Source organism: Diprion similis, chromosome 6 (assembly GCF_021155765.1).
Source record: "Diprion similis isolate iyDipSimi1 chromosome 6, iyDipSimi1.1, whole genome shotgun sequence".
NCBI classification, from domain to species: domain Eukaryota; kingdom Metazoa; phylum Arthropoda; class Insecta; order Hymenoptera; family Diprionidae; genus Diprion; species Diprion similis.
Genome location: NC_060110.1, coordinates 16,168,510 through 16,182,880, shown reverse-complemented (window position 1 = coordinate 16,182,880; position 14,371 = coordinate 16,168,510). Strand labels below are relative to the sequence as shown.

The window sequence follows — 14,371 nt, the reverse complement described above, 5'->3', positions numbered from 1 at the left end:
GGACACTTAACTTTGCCTATGAGAATGTTAACAACTCGTTACTAAAACAATACCTAATTGACATGTGGGGAATTTCAGTATGCAATTAAAAATATGATATTAAGTTTTTCAAATGCATTATTATTTTAATTGAAATTAGTGTTTCGCAACGCTTAAGAAGACATAACAGTGTTTATAACATTAAATGTAAAAATGTAAATAATTATTCTTTTATATCTGTGATTTTAATTAAGAACTTTTGATTACTAAATTACTTGCTTAGTGCGATCTGCCGACCTTCAACTAGCACAGATAAAAACATTTAGTATTTTCACGAAAGTCGGACAAATAATTTATTACACACTACTAATTACCGTCGGATTGACTTCTGTTACGTAGTAAAATTCATTGCGCTTGTAATAATACTCCAATTTATCATCAGTCTCTAACTAAGAACACAACACATATCAGGATAGCAGAGTTCAAGGCTCTCAATAACTCATCAAGATTACTGCAACACGCTTTATATTACAAAATGGTATAATGCGATTGAAAATTGCCGGTATATTTTGTGATACAAACACTCCATTGAAAACTGATTGCCTCCAGCTACTAATAGAGATCTAACGCATCTAACGTTTGTCATACGATTTTGTTCTTCAACGCGAAACATGTTTGATAGAAAAAAATGCCGTAACATCATCACCTGAAAACATAGAGGTGATGTTATTCGAAAAAGAGCTTAACTACAATATGTTTAACTATATACTGTTACATAATTTCTATGTATCTGCTAATCCCTGGTTCATTTTATTTTGAATTCAATCAATTTGAACTTTATCCTTACATCTTTACTAAGTATTGGATTACGTCAAACATATTAAAAATTATGGCATAGTTTATACATTGAATCGTTTAATTAAAATTGACAAATTCCATGATACATCTCAAATTTACATTATCATCTGTAAGGTATATCTAGGCTCTGATTACATGGCTCACAGAATTTTTTTATTTTTTTTTCTCTTCGTTTCGAATGTTGAATATCACTATAAATTTTGGACAAACAACCTAAAAGCCAAAGAGCAATCGGTATCCATTATAAATTATTGCACCTAGAAAAAATATTTTGTCAACGGTCAATTGCTGTATATACCGTGCTTCGTACTAGATTTTCTCGTATTGTTTCACAGTTATCAGAATATTCGTTCAGCAGTATAAAACTGCCGTTTATCCTATTGATCGTATGCTTCAGAAATAAGTACATGTGCGATACTTCAAGTAGCTGAATTAATTCTGCAAAATGAGCCATGTATGATCATTCCAGAGCTTGATGATCAGAATTTAATTGTGTTGACTGGTTGTGATGTTTTGAAACAGATTTCGTATAATTTATTCAAACAGCAACCTTGTAAGGTAAAGTAAAATATAAGTAAAAAAATCAACAAAAAAGAAAATGAAAAAGTTAATAAAAATGACATAATTTTGAGAGTGATGTGAATGTCTCCATAAAAAAGTGAAATGGAAGAAAATTATAGACTACTTTAGATGGGTTTACCTGGACGCATGATGATGTATTGTCTGTCTAGTATTAATAATAATTAATCATTATTAATTATTTGAAATAGGTAAAGTTTTGTTGTACTTTGTTTTTAATTTTTTTTTTTCTGTTCCTCTTTTGCAATCTCAAAATTAAGTATGAAGAGAAGCTAACTCTTCGTTGTTTTTTTTTTTGTTCCTGGCTTTTCCGCGACAGCACAAGAGCGGTACTAGGCTGGCGGTGTAGCCTTAGTCAAACAAATATATTTAAAAAAAAACATGTATATATATATATATATATATATATATATATATATATATATATATATATATACGAATTAAAGTTTCATTGATATTTTGCAGTTGTCACATATCAGACTCTCATCCGTAAAAAAGATGTAATATAAAATTTTTCTTACTCCATTATAAGTCACGATCCACTTTACTTTTTGAGTGGTACACTTGTTGAAAAATTTAGGTGGTATCTGATTCTATAAATTATGATATAATTTTATGGTTCTTGGCGCAAAGAAAAGCATGTCCCTTGATAATTTCGCATTTTTAATGTAATATGTCAACTGTAACCAGTTCATACAATCAAAGTCAACACCTACGTGTATAGAGTTGACAATTTCGAGTAAAGTGGGTGAAAATTTAAGTTATGATTTGCGGTCTTGTAATCCAATTATTTTATATCAGAAAACATCATTGGGTCGAACAATGCAGGTAATCAAGATGTAAAAAAAATTCGTTTTTTTTTTATTATATCACTTCATTCAAAGATCAAGTTCACTGAACTTTTGTAATATCTACAAAACTAATAATCACTCATGTATTCTACGTTGAAGTAATACCATAATTTGCACACTATTTGATAATCCCGTCATTTAAGTTCATCGTTATAATCGTATTCTTCAAGTTTTCATAATCTGATTCGTAACAACTGTTAAAAAAATGTATGTCCTTTGTCACACCGCGAGCTATTAGACTCACTTAATCAGGTACAGTCAGTTGATGACTATACATACATACGCAAATATTATACAAAAAGATTGTAAAATATAGCGCATAAATACTTGAAAAATATCTTGGGCTGTATATTTTGTATCATGGCTGGCACAGTTAAGGTATAACATGGTAATACTTTGATAAATCATGTCCAGAACGTACTTATGATATTGTTTTCATAAAATTGTTTTAAACGTTTTACTGCTGTTAATTTTTTTTTTCAGTTTTTCTTCAATCTTCTTCTACTTCTGTCTTGTACATTTTAGTTTTTTCTGCGGTTTCATTGCATGCACTAAACATAAGCAAAGTTGTCAAAATTTATAGATAATTGCTTATTTGAAATAAATGCGATACAGGAATATAGTTGTATATAATAATAATAGTAATTATAACAAACGTCAATACATAATACACACGTCTTATAAAACAGAGTGATACTATAACTTTAACTGATTAACAAGAAACACCTTCCAGTATGCATACATATATGGATATAATTGCGATATATACCATTTTTAAATAAAATATCCTTACATTTAACTGAAATATACAACCGTATTTTGAAACTTGCTTGAGATTATTTTAAACCAGCATTGTCACTTCGTGTATCTTGTTTAGAACAAACTATAACTTTCTTCTGTGTTTATTTCGTTAGAATTCCATCAATTTCAAGTTAATCAACACGTTTGCTCGAACTCGCAGATAGATACTTTTGATTTCATGTGTATAAATAATGTAAATAAGATTTACCACTCAACATTTCTGGATGTACAGGGATTTTCCAAACATGCTAGAACGTAATCGGACTTGCAATCGACATCTCAGGTGTAATGTTAATAAGATGTACGTCACGGTTTTTTTCCTTTTCTTCTCTAATATTGTGATTATTTATTTGACTTATTTTTCGTCTAGTTCGACTTCGAGATGTCTCTCTTCAAAAGTACGAAAAAACCAAGTTGAAAGAGAACAAAAAAAAAACTACCCTGTATATGCCAAAGCGTGCCAGCATTGGTTGTGTTGAAACGGTCTGACGATCTCAGTGTAGCCTTGTATTATTGTACAATTTGTTACTGAGTATACAAAATTTCTGTAATGTATATATAAAACAGCTACTATTAATTATTATTCATGGGATTGTCATGTGTCAGCAATATGTCAGTCTATTTAATTATTATTTTATTATTAAAGTGAAAAAAGAAGAAAATATGAATAAATACGAAAAATACGAATTGTGAGAGTGAGTGTGTGAGAATGTATGACAGGAGGCTGCGCCGCCTAGCTATGAAAAAAAAGAAAAAAAAAAAAAAAAGAAAAATGTTTAAAAAAAATGCAAATGAAACGATTTTGTTGCCAAAGTCCCTTAACAGGTGTCATACATATATACATATATGTCTATGTATATATACGTGAAGTAATACTTATATATGTATATATCTATGTACGTATGTATGATGAAAAGTAATACGTGACGTAGACGCGGATGAAAAATTGTATTGCAGCTTATTTTAAAATTAACATACTCCGAAGAATTCTTCATATATTATCAATTCATATAATCAATGGTACTATATTAACTGTACTTCACATTTAACATAATAATAGGAAAACTGTCGCGTATTACTTTTCTACTTTAATATATTTATGTTTACTAAAAATATAAAGTAAACCTAACAGCCATTTCAAGTCAATTTTTTTTCTCAATGTTCTAAAAAAAAGAACATTACGTATTATTTATACACTGCCCACATGGGTCAACAATTTATCCCCAATATTAAACTAAACGAAATGTTAGCTCATGTGCCTCAAAGTTTTGGAATCGAGGTCTTCAGTTGTTTAGCGGAAGAGCAGGCTCCATGCTATCCAAACACTAAATTGACTAATTATTAAGATTATTTGTCAACCCCTTTGAATATACCAATACCAAACAGAGCATAGTCTCAATCTTATGATACAGATTTTATTTATAAAGTTGGCTACTTGATAAGGAAATGAAGCTGCCAAAGCTTACTCAACGTGATATAATTCATTTTTTATGCGATATTGGTTCCTACAAGAGATTTCGTCAATACAAATCAAGCGAGGATGATCATTAAATTTGACAACAAAAAAGAGGTGAAATTTAACCATGCCACCGAACCTGCATAAAATATTTATCGTTGATCACATCGCACTGAATAAAGCATGAAGCAGAGGGTGAAACCTCATAACATAAATTTCAATGTCGTTAATAAAGTTGATCAGAAATCGTGTTGCAATGTAAAAATATTTTTTTTCTGTACAAATATTAATAACTTGGATAATTGTCAGAGGCTGAATTAACAATAAGTTGACTTGAAACCGTATTACAAGTAAGCAGAGAAAAAAAATTACGCATCTCTCAAACATGCCTTAGATCTTTAGTTTAGCACTAATAAAGAACGTTCTATTCTGAGCATTATATATATAGCGTATTCCATGTCAATTCGACCTGCTATTTTTTGTGTAACTCAAAATTTTTCATGGGTCTAGTAGGACCTTACTAACACCTACATTTTTTTTTTACAGTTTTCGGCAAAATTCTTTACGAGTAATGACTGTCGAAAGTTGCGACAAAAGCAGCATTTTCGGTATTTTTGTCAGATTTTCCCATCAGAGAGGTTTTTCACGTCTTTCGACAGTCATCGCTCGTCAGGTATTTTTCAGAGCGAAACGTTACAAAATTAATTCACGTGTTACTCAGGACCCACTACTACGCCAAGAAAAATTTCGGAAAAACAAAAAATATGAGGTCAGGACCTGGTCGAGTTGACATGAATACCCCATATATACTTGTATATTCTATCTTACATAGGTATGTTTCCCGCATACCTCTTTACTTGAGCTTTTCTCCGCCTTTGCACTCATCCGTATTTTCTCAACCAGCAGCATCAATTCCTTTTGTTGTTCGTGATCAAATTTTTCCTCGAAAATGAAACGATTACTTTAAACGATAGTGAACTGTTGCTTAACTGATCCATAACTGCGCAAAATAGTGAAAAATTCTGTCTTTGGTAACGTGTACGAATTAACATGTTTCACACACAGATATTTATCAAGAATTTGTAAAATTGACAACCAAATGGCTGATATGTGTACAAAATATATAATGCCTTGACCGTCATTACTTTGTTATTAATATATCGTAACCTCAGATTCAAAATAAGCTTATATGAATACAAAAAACTGGAAAATAATAATAATAAATCATGACCAAGAAATGAAAAATGTAATACTGCAAGAACATATGTCATCCTGTATGCGAACAAACTACAAAAAAAGACAAAATTAAAATAAGTCGCCATTTTACCTTTATGCTATTCTATCGCAATTCGTACAAGTTTTATTCAAGGTAATATGGGATACTGTGATATATTGTTGTTCTTTATTTTTCTTTATTTTTTGACATGTGTTTCGTTACAATCTGCTTGCACCTAAAACTATACTATAATTGTCATAATATTAAAACATTATGTCACAAGTAGAAATATGTTAATGTAATGCATAATTCGTCAATTGTTATGCACATAAATATAAAACTGAAGATATGTTTTCGATCTTGACAGTAATGGACCTGAGGGCGAAAAGTTATTCTTTCTTATTTCTGTTAGCATTGCTTCAAATAAAAATACTCATGTATTTGTAATATTTGTAACTACAACCTGTAAGATTGTTCATGATTTGAGGTGTTTCGAAATAATCTACATTCCTTTTCCTTTTCTTCTGTATGCATGATTTTATTTCTTTACATATTGAGTAAAAGATATTTCTTAAATAATCTTTGTCATTTTTAATTCACTTTAAGTTGTTATAACATTTGAGATCAACATCATTTTGTGGTAATGATACAGTAGCAAAAAGGTAAAAATGGTGATGGTCTGGAATAAACATAATATATTGCGATACGAACTGCGTTTATACTGTTCTAGTTTATATCTGCTTGAAACTCTATCGATGTGCAACGGAACGGAAATGATCGAATACCAAAGAATGTAATATGTATGAAAACAAGACAAAAGAGGGACAACCACGAAAAAAACACAGATCACTGATTCACTGCTCAAAGAACAGTCCTTATTTGCAAATTTAATTCATCCTGTCATCTGGATTCAGAATTCTAATGTTAAAAGCTATGTGATATTGAGCCTGGATGCGCAAAAAATATATTTAACACTAATAATATTGCTTTCCATAATCTAAATCTTCGTTTCAGTTTTAGAATACGAAATAATAATTTATTATCAAAATGGTGATAGGTATCACGGTATAATATAATATTCACTGATGCCACTAAGTAGCTTGTAGAAGGCTTAATTTGCTCAAGTTATTAATTTGCTATTCATTATTGTTTATGCTTTGATAAAAAGCTTTTTATTTTGTGATGTGATGTTAACTTATGAATAATGATGTATAAGCGTACAGATTTCGGGTTGCTACTGAATATTTTAACTGAAACCACCGATGAAGTGTTGCATTGGCAGAAAGTTATTTTTTCCAAAAATTAACTGCAAAAGGATACCACTATTTTTAACCACCCGCCACACCCCCCCCTACACACACATACACACCCACACATATACATAGTATAAACGCAGTTAGATATTTCCAAAAAAACCTGTTATTCCCAGTCAAGCAATATTTTAGGATTGCTTCTTTGTTTTTGTAAAATAGAGACAATAAAGGAAACAATTTAAAAAATTACTTTCAGCATATACATGATTTTGATAGTGAAACTAATATCTTTTGTGCAATATCTGCACATACATACACATATCCAAGTTACATTGTACACATTATTGTGGTTGAGACAAAAAAAAAAAAAATATGGTAAGTAGAGCGGAATTCGCTTGATTAAAATTATTAAGTTATAGTAAGATTGTGGTACACTTAAATACGTGACGTTTTTTAAATTTAGTTATTGAAACCCTGAACTAGCTCCTTTTGAAAAAATTAAAACACAAGCATGTAGATACGAAAAGATCCAGGGTGAATCAAAAATCTACACTATACAGTTTCCATGCTTTTGCGATTTTTTTTTCAAACTATATATAATACGTTAGAATATTGTCAAACTACAAGTTATTATTTGCTTGGATTTCCTGTAGCTATTACTCGTAATTTTCGACATCGTAGTTCTAGGTTTAGAGCCAGAACTCTAAATCAAAACAAAGCGAACCCTTGAAGATAAAACCTACTTATAAGGCTCACCTTCTTTTATACTTAATAATTATTAACCGATCATTCGCTGGCCTCTTTTCTGTTACAATAAAGTACACTTTTTGACGTATGCTTAAAGAAAAGGCGCGTATATGGTACGCGCACTGCATTCTGGGTATAATAGAAGTAATTCAAGATGGCGTCAGCCTTCTACTGTAGCTATGACTGTAGGCTGCTACTGTACAAACTCGCGTTCTTTGGGAAAACGATGGATTGATAATTGACTCTTTGAGACGCAGGTTGAATCTTTGGATTGTAGTGTAATTGGCCTATAATCGTTATCAGGATACACGCCTAATCATGGGTGATAAGAGGCGGCACGGTCTTTCAGTAAGTAGTATAACACCGCTTCCAGCTCGTACTATTTATTCGTCACTACAATCTATTACTGTGTTCTAACCTCTCGATATTAAGTTGCAGTTTATATACTGCATTATTACCCTTGAGTTTTGAAGCAACAGAACTCTCTGAGGACACATCACATGAAATATATGCGATAACATTTTTTTACCATTTTCATTTTTTATTCAACATTCAAAGAATATTCGTATATTTCACACATTTTTTGAAAAGTGTACTGTCAAGGTGCTCAGAATGCAAATACAGAAATAACAAATTATTCGTAATAACATCTAAATGGTCCAGTTAAAATTGGTTGAATACTGAACTCCAATATTGAATGTAGTATCGACAGTGGAACTATCAAGCCGTTATTACACAAGATATTTTGTGTGAATAATTTAAATAGTTACTTCATAGTTTCATTATTTTTGAATGGAACCATCATGTAAATGCACATTATATTGACAGTGAGCCACTTGACAATACTCGAAAAAGTATCGTGGATGCTTGACGTGCATCTTTTATTTCTGATTGCTCGCATCATCGCTAACAGAAGTTAGAATTTTAAATTAAGGAGGCAACAATCCTGAAACAATTTTATATGCTCTAGTATTCTGTGTAATTATTTAAAAAACAGACACATCAATGAATTACTGTACTCATATATATATGAGTTGAAACGTTGAAATATTAAAGAATATTTATTTATATTGGCCATCAATCGTGGAAAATTTTTTATCCTCTACGATCTTCCTGGTCACGAAATTCATCATGTATATATATATCTGTATAAATACTTTGTTTTATACAGAAAGAAGAGATTGCAAAGCAATTTATGTTACCGGAAAGGAAAAGTAAAATTGCAACATTACTGAAGCAAGATGGTCAAGCTTATTGCATATGTCGTAGCTCTGATAGCTCCCGCTTCATGATGTAAGTCTTAATTCTTATTCTCTGAATACATTAATGGTCGGATGCAAGTTGCCAATAATGTAGTCACTGTGGTTGACTGTAATTTTCTTACATCATTTCTTGCCTTTTCAAAACACCTAAAGCTAACACCTAAAGTACTTGAATTTAAATTTCTGAATCATTTATTGGTTAAATCGTGAATTGTGTAAAAGTAGGTTTTCTTTATGTGATAGATTTTCACTTAATGATTTTGATATATTCTACTATTTTATAGCTAAATAGGCAAATTGGACTGTTCTCAATAACTTACTTACATAGTAGATGTCATTATTACGAATAGAATAACTTTTATTCATGTCACCCTTTATTACACATTTTGTAACCAAGACTATACAATTAATTATAGCGGATGTGATGCTTGCGAGGAATGGTACCATGGCGATTGCATCAACATTACAGAAAAAGAAGCGAAACATATCAAGCAGTTTTTCTGTGTTGTAAGTCTATTTATGTATCAAATAATCATCACATCATAATATGAACATTTCTCAGAGAATTTGTTGGTAGAGATTGAGATATTAAATCTTTTTTTAGACAACAAAGTTTGACAATAAGCAGTTCAATACAAAAAATACAGATTGTTTCATTTTATTACACTATACTACATGTATGCACATTAGAGTGGACATTATTTGGAGTCAAAATTAATTTTACCCTTTTCGTCAAGTAAATCAGTTCGAAATACGTAAAAAGTATCGCTGTAATTTTTTCGGATTTAAAAAAAAAATGTTTAACCCTTGACCACAGGTGTTGAAGTTTTCCATTTAAAATACATGGGGTTTTCCTGCATTTGCAGTCACTATTTTACTGTGGACCTAAATATGTTTGTCAAATATTGAAATTTTCAGAAATTATTTTACAAGCACTTTTTACTTATTACAAACCAATTAAGGGGGCAAAAAGGGTAAAATTAATTTTTACCCCAAATAACGACCACCCTGACGTACATACATTGATGAACAAAAGTTGAATTAGAAATTTTCAGTGAATACATACTTGACCTTATTTGTTTCTGTAATTAAAAACAAATCTGAAAATTTCATTTCTATTCCAGCGATGTCGGGAAGAGGACTCGACACTCATAACACGTTATAAACCCCGTAGATCCGAACAGGATGATCATAAATACAAGAAGCATAAAGAGAAAGAAAGAGCCATTCGATACGAATATGATGCTCCTTGGGATCCTACTATTGTGAAGAAATCTTCAAAACGTTGTGGCGAATGTTCAGGCTGTCTTCGCTCAGAGAACTGTGGCAAATGCGATGCTTGTAGACACTTGAAAAAATTTGGTCCTTCTATCAGATTAAAGTTGAGATGTATTCAGAGAACATGCAGAGTACTAGGTGCACCACCCAAACCCTTGAAAGGATATAATAAAGGTTCAAAGCCCGGTAGAAAAAGAAAAAGGGACTCTAGCAACGAAAGAGCTGAGCATTTGGACCAGCCACGGCAATGTTACGGTCCCGCATGTACAAAACAATCTCGGCTCGGTAGCAAGTATTGTTCAGATGAGTGCGGAATGAAATTGGCTACGAATAGAATATACCAGGTACTACCACAGAGAATTCAAGAATGGTCATTAACATCCTGTGTTGCTGAACAAAATAATAGGCGAGCATTAGAGATGGTTAGAAAACAGCAAAACGATGTTAGAAGGATCCTGCAAGAATTGGACAAGCGGCATTCGGAACTTGATCGTATTTTAGAAAGGGCTAAGCAAGCTACTATTGATCCAAAAACTGAAGTTGACGATTTGGATGATACGGAAATGAGCATGTACTGCATTACGTGTGGACATGAAATCCATTCTCGGACTGCCATTAAACATATGGAGAAATGTTTTAACAAGGTAATTGCTTACTTTTTGTGGAGTTTTTACTGTGATTCCATACTGTTGAAAGATTTTATGATGTCTCGGAGTGCCTTATATGAATTGTTGAATAATAATTTTCTTATTAAGCAAGTTCACAACTTTTTGTGCTAGAATCAGTTTCGATATGGAACTTATTATACGTAGCCTCATGTAGTTAGATACCATACAACTCTAAGCATTTGTCATAAAAAAGATTGTTCTAAATGATTTCTACGATTCTACAAAATACTTGAAATATGACATTCATAATATTTTTCAACCACCTTGAGAATATCTTAGTGTAATGTATAATATGCACCCAAAATAACCAAGCTACAAATCACTGGGTTAGTAACGGTACGGTTAGACTCTACATTTATTTGTCTAAAATATTTATGTACTTGTTTCAGTATGAATCTCAAGCATCATTCGGATCCATGTTCAAAACACGTATTGAGGGTCAAGTGATGTTTTGCGACTTTTACAATCCTATCAATCGAACATATTGCAAACGATTGCGGGTCTTATGTCCTGAACACTGCAAGGATCCGAAAATAAGTGAAACTGAAGTATGTGGCTGCCCATTGGTCACAAATGTGTTCGACACTACTGGTGAATTTTGTCGCGCGCCGAAAAAGAGCTGCCTAAAGCACTATGTATGGGAAAAACTGAGACGTGCTGAAATAGACATGGAACGAGTGCGAGAGTGGTTGAAAATCGATGAATTGGTGGAACAAGAGAGACAAATCCGATCAAACATGGCAACGCGAGCTGGTGTTTTGGCCCTGATGCTGCATTCGACATACAATCATGAGTTAATGGAACAAATGACGCAAGAACAAAGTAGGGAACAGATTGAGGCAATGGAGGAAGAGTTACAACGAAGATATAATACCCAGTTCCAGAAGCAACACACTAAAAATTGAACAACTTTTAAATATAATCGAATTGAATGTAAAGAACTTGGTGAATCAACGATAAGTTGGCTGCTTTCATTATGTAATTTTCAGATTGTTATACATGAATTACTCAACGACCTAGTCATGTTATTTCAGAGCTTATTGATAGTTATTGTACATAAGATGAACCTGTTGATACGGTTAATTTTCCGGTAATACAGTATTTCTTTCTACAGTATAGACTGTAATTCTTGATCCGTCGCTCGCAGTGTACTCGGACTGCACGCAACTATTGCTCTTGCAAAATTACATCGATATGGTGCATGGAAAAATTCATTCCATCATGTTTCAGAATCGTCAAAATTTTCAGAAATAATCCAAAGCATTTACTTTTCTTTCATCTTGGGGCGAATAACGTTTCGCCTTTATGGTGATTCCAGTAACGCTTTTCCGCGGGAGACCATTTGAAACCCGAGAATAGACAGAGGGATTTCAAAAATCGTAGCACTAACAGTTGAAAAAATTGGAAGGTATCAATAAATTTATTAATTAACTTCGGGAGTTAGATGAAATGGTAATAATACAATATCAATTATGATCGTTTTCTGCAGACAGCCGCCATTGTATCTGCACGCAGATCAGAGCTTCACACTTGCTTACAAATGACGATAATAACCATAATAACTATCTCGCATAACAATAACATTTCATATTCTGCCTAAGGTTATGTATGTTGCACTTCATCAATATCATATACTAGTTTGATTTCTTATGTTATAATATTTCGACCACAATACGATTTGACAACTTGTTAAAATACTATACACTGACACCAAAACACTTGTACTACAATTAACGCATGTTGATTAAACTGGAACTGAACTTTCAACCTATGAGCTTGTATTGAATCTTCCCCTCTTTAAAAAATTGGTGCGAATATGGTAGTAGCATATAAGCAAGCGATTACAAGCGATCGCAAGCAAGCAGGCATGCCTTCAGAGACACAGCATCGATATCACAAGCAAGCAATCAATCAGTCCTTGTTTTTGATCGACCTCCTCGGCTCAGATGTTCTCCTGATACCAGGAGTAATTTTACGCTAAGATTTCTCCGATTTGCTAATTTTTAATGTCAGTAGCATGTAAGCAAGCGATTACAAGCGATCGCAAGCAAGCAGGCATGCCTTCAGACACACAGCATCGATATCACAAGCAGTCCATCAATCAGTCCTTGTTTTTGATCGACCCCCTCGGCTCAGATGTTCTCCTGATACCAGGAGTAATTTTACGCTGAAATTCCTCCGATCTGCTTAATTCTATATGTCAGTAGCATGTAAGCAAGCGATTACAAGCGATCGCAAGCTAGCAGGCATGCCTTTAAAGACACAGCATCGATATCACACGCAGTCAATCAATCAGTCTCTGTTTTTGATCGACCTCCTCGGCTCAGATGTTCTCCTGATACCAGGAGTAATTTTACGCTAAGATTTCTCCGATCCGCTTAATTCTATGCGTCGGTAGCATGTAAGCAAGCGATTACAAGCGATCGCAAGCAAGCAGGCATGCCTTCAGAGACACAGCATCGATATCACAAGCAGTCAATCAATCAGTCCTTGTTTTTGATCGACCTCCTCGGCTCAGATGTTCTCCTGATACCAGGAGTAATTTTACGCTGAAATTCCTCCGATCCGCTTAATTCTATACGTCAGTAGCATGTAAGCAAGCGATTACAAGCGATCGCAAGCAAGCAGGCATGCCTTTGTGGACACAGCATCGATATCACACGCAGTCAATCAATCAGTCTCTGTTTTTGATCGACCTCCTCGGCTCAGATGTTCTCCTGATACCAGGAGTAATTTTACGCTAAGATTTCTCCGATCCGCTTAATTCTATATGTCAGCCGCATGTAAGCAAGCGATTACAAGCGATCTCAAGCAAGCAGGCATGCCTTCAGACACACAGCATCGATATCACAAGCAGTCAATCAATCAGTCCTCGTTTTTGATCGACCTCCTCGGCTCAGATGTTCTCCTGATACCAGGAGTAATTTTACGCTGAAATTCCTCCGATCCGCTCAATTCTATATGTCAGTAGCATGTAAGCAAGCGATTACAAGCGATCGCAAGCAAGCAGGCATGCCTTCAGACACACAGCATCGATATCACACGCAGTCAATCAATCAGTCTCTGTTTTTGATAGACCTCCTCGGCTCAGATGTTCTCCTGATACCAGGAGTAATTTTACGCTAAGATTTCTCCGATCCGCTTAATTCTATATGTCAGCCGCATGTAAGCAAGCGATTACAAGCGATCTCAAGCAAGCAGGCATGCCTTCAGACACACAGCATCGATATCACAAGCAGTCAATCAATCAGTCCTCGTTTTTGATCGACCTCCTCGGCTCAGATGTTCTCCTGATACCAGGAGTAATTTTACGCTGAAATTCCTCCGATCCGCTCAATTCTATATGTCAGTAGCATGTAAGCAAGCGATTACAAGCGATCGCAAGCAAGCAGGCATGCCTTCAGACACACAGCATCGATATCA

General features: G+C 33.5%; 1 protein-coding gene across 1 annotated transcript; it reads left to right on the top strand.

The window, feature by feature from the left end:
• Positions 1-7,971: 7,971 nt before the first annotated feature.
• On the top strand, positions 7,972-11,964 carry LOC124407337 (CXXC-type zinc finger protein 1-like). Its single transcript, XM_046883379.1, has 5 exons — positions 7,972-8,088; positions 8,912-9,033; positions 9,419-9,509; positions 10,127-10,924; positions 11,338-11,964. Exons 1-5 carry the CDS (start codon positions 8,059-8,061, stop codon positions 11,851-11,853), a joined length of 1,557 nt encoding a protein of 518 aa, XP_046739335.1. The 5' UTR covers positions 7,972-8,058; the 3' UTR covers positions 11,854-11,964.
• The last annotated feature ends 2,407 nt before the right edge of the window (positions 11,965-14,371 follow it).